The sequence below is a fragment of the Sebastes fasciatus genome, chromosome 8, assembly GCF_043250625.1.
Source record: "Sebastes fasciatus isolate fSebFas1 chromosome 8, fSebFas1.pri, whole genome shotgun sequence".
NCBI classification, from domain to species: domain Eukaryota; kingdom Metazoa; phylum Chordata; class Actinopteri; order Perciformes; family Sebastidae; genus Sebastes; species Sebastes fasciatus.
The window spans coordinates 24,794,361-24,801,257 of NC_133802.1; the positions used below are offsets into that span (position 1 = coordinate 24,794,361).

The 6,897-nt window shown below is 40.0% G+C and overlaps 1 protein-coding gene across 2 annotated transcripts; it reads right to left on the reverse strand.

Moving 5' to 3' along the window:
- Window positions 1–1,179: 1,179 nt before the first annotated feature.
- Window positions 1,180–6,263, reverse strand: szrd1 (SUZ RNA binding domain containing 1). 2 transcript variants are annotated; one of them, XM_074644596.1, is made up of 4 exons: window positions 6,079–6,260; window positions 4,672–4,721; window positions 4,076–4,345; window positions 1,180–2,827 (listed from the first exon to the last, which is right to left on the reverse strand). In XM_074644596.1, the coding sequence occupies exons 1-4, from the start codon at window positions 6,124–6,126 to the stop codon at window positions 2,716–2,718; spliced, it is 480 nt and encodes a 159-aa protein (XP_074500697.1). In that variant the 5' UTR covers window positions 6,127–6,260; the 3' UTR covers window positions 1,180–2,715. The 2 variants fall into 2 exon arrangements, with proteins under 2 accessions (XP_074500697.1, XP_074500698.1); XM_074644597.1 differs by lacking the exon at window positions 4,672–4,721 and having other exon boundaries at window positions 6,079–6,263.
- Between the last annotated feature and the right edge of the window lie 634 nt (window positions 6,264–6,897).

Consider the following 6,897-nt stretch of genomic DNA (forward strand, 5'->3'; position numbering starts at 1 on the left):
GTGTGTGTGTGTGTTTTAAAAGAAGTTTGTATTTTCGGTGTGATTTAATAATGTGTTAAATGACCAAGTTGCACTGGTGGGTTTGTTTGGGGGATTGGTCCTGGGTTTGAGATTTCCACCTCCTCCCCAATACAGTAGAGATTAATGGAATTTTAAAAGGTGCTAAATTTGATATCCAGAGCATTAATATAGCAGCAAACAACTATTGTCTATGTAAAGATATAGAGGAGTAATGTCTACCTGAGCAGAGAATGAAGTGCCTCTCCCTCTGTGTGTTGTAATCAGAGCTTCTCTGTGCTTTGTTGACATAGCCGGGCCGCCCGCACATGTTTTTACTGCATATGAGCGTGCCCCACTGGCTGGCTCACGGCCGACGCTCTGCACTGTGCTCATACGGCAGTTGCAGCTGATAACACCGTCCCAAACCGACGGTGCTGTTGCAGAAGCGTAGCACCCACCCTCCGGTTCCCCTCAGGTTAACACTGTTGGCTCTGTCAGGACTGTTTGCCATTGTTTTCATTGTTTGCGCCGTTAGCTATGAACCATTGGCTCAGGTGTCGCCATGTTGAGAGCCGTGTGGAGGCAATAGAAATCCTCCCAATCTCGCATTTAGCACCTTTTAATTTGCGGTGCTCAAAGCTTCAAAAAATGACATTTACAATTTTCAACAGTACCCCTTTTTCCAATAAAAGTTGCTACTCTGGATAATCCAATGTTCCTACCAATTTTATGTAAAGTAATAACCACAAAATGAGCAAAATAGAAATGACATTTTTTTGCAAATCATTTTATTAAATCAGTATTTACAGGCAGTTTGTGTTCTCACTCAGAGCTCAGCTAAACCCGTCTGTCTCCTGCTCTGCTGCTTTATTTCCTCAACTAAAATCTCTTACCAGTATTGTGAATTCTCGCTCGGATATATTCAGTTTCTTGAACTACAGTAACAAAATCAACAACCAGGAAGCAGAGATGTGATACAGGAGGCACAAGCTGAATTCCACCGTTACAAGAACGTTTCTATTGATGTGCACCACTGAATATGGCTTTATTGAGATCTCTTCTCTGAACAAATAAAGAACATCTGTTGGGCACAATGGTCCTGGTTCACAGACAGCTGCGTCTCCATGACGACCATCAGTTACTGAACAATCACATGGGGTGACGTTACTGTTTCTGATGTGACCAAGATGCCAACAGTCAGACATAAAAATAAAATAAAAATGGCATTCATTCATCTTGGGACGTGGACATCTGTATCTTCTAACCCGAGCGTTAATACGGACATTCGCTGTTTGATCAATCGAACCCGCTGGAAAAATACAATCTTAGTTCATTTCATTCATTCAGTCTCGTTCACTTGCACCTGAGTTCCTGCGTACCGTACGTCAGCGAAGGACACGAAGAAACGAGCACGAAGCTGACGAGGTGGAGATATGACGGACAGGCTTGTGAAGTACAGCAGTAAATTCATTCCCCCATCTGACCCTCCCTTGAGTTGCTGCCAACACCACCTTCAAATAATGACATCTGAGTTCACTGATACACAGTATATACAGGTTGATTTTAAAATGGGATTTTGGTTCATTTTGATTAAAATACTGTTCTGACATCGCTACCACCATCTCATACAAAAAGGCAGAAAAGCTACTTAAAAACTGACTTAAATCATCATTCTCCTTTTCATGTCTTTTTTTTTTTGCGTTTACTTTTAAATAGAAATAATGATGTGACAGTCCAAGGAAGACAGCTGAAAAGCTCAATTAAAAAACAAAAGAGACAAACCGTAAACAGAACTCGTCAGATAAACAACTTGACACACATGACCCTTACCCTCAAGTTTTTAAAAACAAATGGCAATTTACATATTAGAGGTGCACTGATAATGTCGACAGCTGAGTTACTGGGCAGGTACCAGTTCAAGAACTCTGCTTTAGTGGTGAGGTAACTGGGAGATCTGACACCACAAGTTGCAGCCCAGAGTGTCTGTGTTTAAGGACAAAACAGTATTTTGAGACTAATTTACCACCAAACCAAGGTGAAAAAATGTGAATTCTTCCTATTTTATAAATACTGATCAAACCTGTTCGTGTGTTTTAACAAACAGGTTCTTGGTGGTTTATGTATAATGTGAAGTAAGTCTGTAGATATCAGAGCATCCCTAGTATAGATAATTAAAGACAAGCGAGAAAAACAAAAAGATAAAAATGTGAGCAAACATCTGCAAATTAAAAACATGTATGTAAAACGGTGTGAGAAGTGACCTCTGGTATTATTACTGGGGAGAAGCTGCTGCCCGAGGACCAGCTCATCTCATTTTGCTATGGCCCATCACTTCTCCTCCTCCTCTCTCTCTGCCATTCTTTGTTTAAGTCTTTGCTCCGGCCTTTGCAGGCGTCCTGAGACGGAGAAGCGAGGTGGAGGTGAGGGGCGTCTCTTAAAGGGATAATCACAGTGAGTCCAGAAGATGTCCATAATCACAGTGTCAAACAGACTGGAGTGGGGAGAGAAGAGTGCACATTTCCATTTGACTTCCTCCTGGAGTTCCTCGCTCCCGCTCAGTTCCACACGACTGCTAGTGGGAAGAGTTGCTGTACTCGCAGCCCATCTAATATAATGGAACTGAAGGAAGGAAGTTTTAAGAATACAGTGCTGTCTTTGCTCTCAGGTGGCCCTCGACCTCTCTCCCCTCGATGGCTGGGTGGCCCCAGGGCCCACTTATCTGTGCTGTTGGAACCCTTGGGTGCCGTCTGGGCCGGCTGGCTGTCGGACAGTATGATTGTTTGATCGGGTGTCTTCTGAAGGCAGTGTAGAGTTATTGCGCCCTGCCCTGGCAGAAAAAAGGACACAGGAATAAATTAGCGACAGCAGCGTTTTACACGTGCCAGATGCCGGACATAAACGGCTCACAACTCATTTCCAGTTGGCAAGTTTCAGCAGCGTGCAAAGGATGCCTTTCTCCTGAACTATCCTAATTACGGGATCCCTGTAGTCAGAACAGACAGATCCACACATGATTTTAATTATAATGTTCCCTCTCGGTTTTAGGGAGTTAGCGCCAAAACTGTATCTTTTTTTTTCATTTTCCATTCTTTTGGTTTTTTTTATATTAATTTTGGTACAATTCAAATCTAACTGAACACAAATGAAAATATCTTCCTTACTACCTTACTCAGTCAATTAACTTAGTAGTAGTGTTAACAAGAAAAAGTCAATCAAGTTCTCCAAAGTTGCTGGGTACTGGGTACCAGCTACTGGTATCATATGAAACTAGAAAACCTAAGGAATCCATTGGTACCAACCATGTCATATTAGCTTGTTGTGAAGGAGGCTAAATAACGCTCCAAACTTATATGCTAAATTTTGGCGAGGAAAAACTGACATGGCCATTTTCAAAGGGTCCCTTGACCTCTGACCTCAAGATATGTGAATGAAAATGGGTTCATTGGGTACCCACGAGTCTCCCCACGAGTCTCCCCTTTACAGACATGCCCACTTTATGATAATCACATGACAGCTGTTGTTGCCTGTTGGGCTGCAGTTTGCCATGTTATGATTTGAGCATATTTTTTTATGCTAAATGCAGTACCTGTGAGGGTTTCTGGACAATATTTGTAATAATAAATATAAACGTACATTAAGCAGCATATTTGCCCACTCCCATGTTGATAAGAGTATTAAATACTTGACAAATCTCCCGTTAAGGTACATTTTGAACGATAAAAAAGTGTGATTAATTTGCGATAAATCGTGATTAACTATGGGCACAATTTTAATCTATTGACAGCCCTAGTTTAAAAACATACTTTTTATAGAAAAAGCTATTTTTTCTATCTAGTTGAAGAACTTAGTCTAAAAGTAGTATTGATTTTGACATTTCAATACTCAACAACCCAAAATGTTATTACTGGAGTCAAGGTGGATTGAAGGTAATGTCTATTCATTTGCTGCCTTTCTCTCAATTGGATACTTGTGAAATACATTCTTGCACAATGTGGAATATTGCAAGTGCCCTTCAGCAAGGCGTCATTAGGCTGTGAGTAAAACCGCTAAACTGTCAATATTTGAGGATTATTACCTGTCAGTGTTGGGTTTGTCCTGAGGCGTCTCCTCTGGGCAGGCGCTGCCAAGTATTCTCTTCCTGGCCTCGGCGTACTCTGCCTCGCGCTGGGCCAGAGACTTGACCTGTGGCGTAGGCCTGTTCTGATTCGAGGGTGATCCCAGTGACCCGTTGCTTGAAGGCCGCTTCAAAATGCGTATCTGAGGTGGGGGTGCTGCTGGTAGGGAGTCGTCCTGTATCACCATGGTTGTCCTTAATGGGGATCGTGAAGAATTATTACTGGACTCCCTAGAAGCAGAACAGGACACCAAAATTAGTGGTATGACAGACAGACATGGCCAAAAGACCCCGTCCTTATCAAGTTACATACTTGGTACAACATGTCTGAATTGTTAGGATCCGCTCTAACATTGAGCTCACTTAAAAAAATGAATGGATGGATGGATTAAGTAGATTGAATTTGTGTATCCCAAGGAATAAAATTGGCTCTTGTTAGATCACGTGTGTGGTGAGCTGACTCTTAATAATACGTAGAAAAAAAAAAGTTGTAGGTTTTGTCCAGGTGTGTACTTTTACAGATGAGCATGTTTCTTCCACCTTCTATAGGGCCTTACTTTTCTTTCTGGCTGATCCTTAGCTTCTCTTCTAACCGTTTTTCCATTTCCTGTTGAGGGGGGAAACATAGTGCAAACATGTATTCATGTAAACAAACAACATGGTCTAATTGATTTGTGGTAAAAAGAGAAAAAAAAGAGAAAAGTGTAGCAGGAAGTAAGCAAGTCTGAGAGTGGATGGAAAAGCAATGCAGGATTTAGTTACAAGCTATTTATACCATGTGTAGGACAGCTGCCAAGTCATAACAGAAAGTGATCAACTAGCCACCATTAGCAGGGTGAGGTTGTTAATTTAAGGTTTGATGAGGAGCATTTTTATTCTGACTAACCACATGTTTAAAAGCTCTGTAACTTCAACCTGCTGGACTAATATCTCCTCAGAGACACGCTGTTGATGTCACGAGTTAGCTGCCAAACTAAGCTAATTATAGCTAAATGTTACCAACATAACCAGCCAGAAGTTCACAACATGGCCGAAAAAATTTTGTCACACAACACAACAACATGGCCTTGTAAACTAGAGGAAATCACAAAGTTAAGTTAAGCAAGCTGACATTACACAGTAGTAGTTTAAGTCGACTTCTTTAAGCCAGACTCCATGAAAAAATGTGCTAAATGAACCACAATTTCGACCTACTAAAACAGACTCACAACGCTGCTAGTCGTCTCCGGAATAGTTCAGGAAATATCGTAAAAATCAATCGAAATCTTAATATTAGTGTTATAAAATGTATGCCGAATTAAACATGAGAAATAAAAGTGTGTTTTGGAAGTCTCTTTAGTCTTGTCTGACATTAAACAGTAATAGTTAAAGTAGACTTTTAAACCAGGCTCCATGAAAACATGTGCTAAAACAGATCCACAACGCTGCTTAGTCGTCTCCGGAATAGTCTTAATCTTAGTGTTATAAAATGTATGCCGAATTAAATACGAGACATAAGAGTGTGTTTTTGAAGAGTTTTTAGTCTTGTGCGAGGTGTGTACATGAGCCGAAAAGTGAAACAAACACTCAAATAACACATTTTCCATGCTAGCCTTGCAATAGCTAGCTAGCTTAGCATTAGCTTAGCATTAGCTAACGTCAACTTAGCATCTCAACAGGAACTTTCGTGGGTTTATCTCTCGACATGTAGCTAACTACTCGTTAAACTACTAATAAGGCATATTGATTATTATATTTCACACGAAATTAGTTAGAAATAGCAACTTGTCTAGTTAGTTTGGCTTAAGTCCATGCTAAGCCTAGCTAGCTTAAGTTTCTTAGAAGCTAACTAGCATTAGCCACATTGTTGGCCCAGAGGGAGACACACATGAGAACTTCTAAAAGTATATATATACATGTAAAAGAAACTACTAAACAGGATATTCGTCTTTAGCTGAAGGTATATTGAGTGTTTGGTTATTTACCCCACTATCAGCAGCTTCCTCCCAACTTTCTGCGACCTCCTCATCCATGTTTCATGTTTGCTCAGACAGACAGACAGACACGCTGCTGGAGGAGCTGCTGGACGTCCTGGGCCGCTTCAGATCCAGATCCGCCTCTCTCGCTCTCTCGCTCTCTCTCTCGCGCTCTCTCTCTGACGTCACACTGATGGAGTTCCCAACCGCATGATTCTTCCTCTACACATCTACACAGCTGATTAGATGAGGGCCGCAAGTGGTTAACTACATTTCAGTGAAGTGACCGTAGACCGTTTTGTTTTTTTTAAACAATATTTTTATTAAATTTTACATATAAACATATAATGTATATTATTGGATTATACTTATTGATGCATTAATGTGTTCATCACTTTAATGTTGCAGCTGGTAAAGGTGGAGCTCATTTTAATGACTTTATATACTGCTGGGTAGTTTAATCTATAATAATACATCATTTATTCGTTGATTATATTTTATATTTTTATTTTATATATTAAATATTTCAAAGAATAATAATAAAAAAAACAAAAAACAATTTCAACAACAGCACTCAGCAACACACAGCAGTTTCAATTTGACTGTGCCCCTTGACGTCCAAGAAACTCCAACAAAGGTTTCCAAAAGTAACGTTATTTAGTAAGAAAAAGTATTAATGTTTTCATCACTTTAATGTTGCAGCTGGTAAAGGTGGAGCTCATTTAAATTACTTTATACACTGCTGGGTAGTTTAATCTATAATAATACATAATTTATTCGTTGATTATATTTTGTATTAATAATCTAAATCTGTTATTAAATCAATGT

Bases quoted from the DNA above. Each gene is read 5' to 3' on its own strand.
- szrd1 (XM_074644596.1), bottom strand. From the start codon at position 6,126: ATGGATGAGGAGGTCGCAGAAAGTTGGGAGGAAGCTGCTGATAGTGGG. The intron at 4,722-6,078 runs GTAAATAACCAA...CCCCCTCAACAG, and splicing joins AGGAAGCTGCTGATAGTGGG to GAAATGGAAAAACGGTTAGA. The intron at 2,828-4,075 runs GTAATAATCCTC...TTTTTCTGCCAG, and splicing joins GACAAACCCAACACTGACAG to GGCAGGGCGCAATAACTCTA.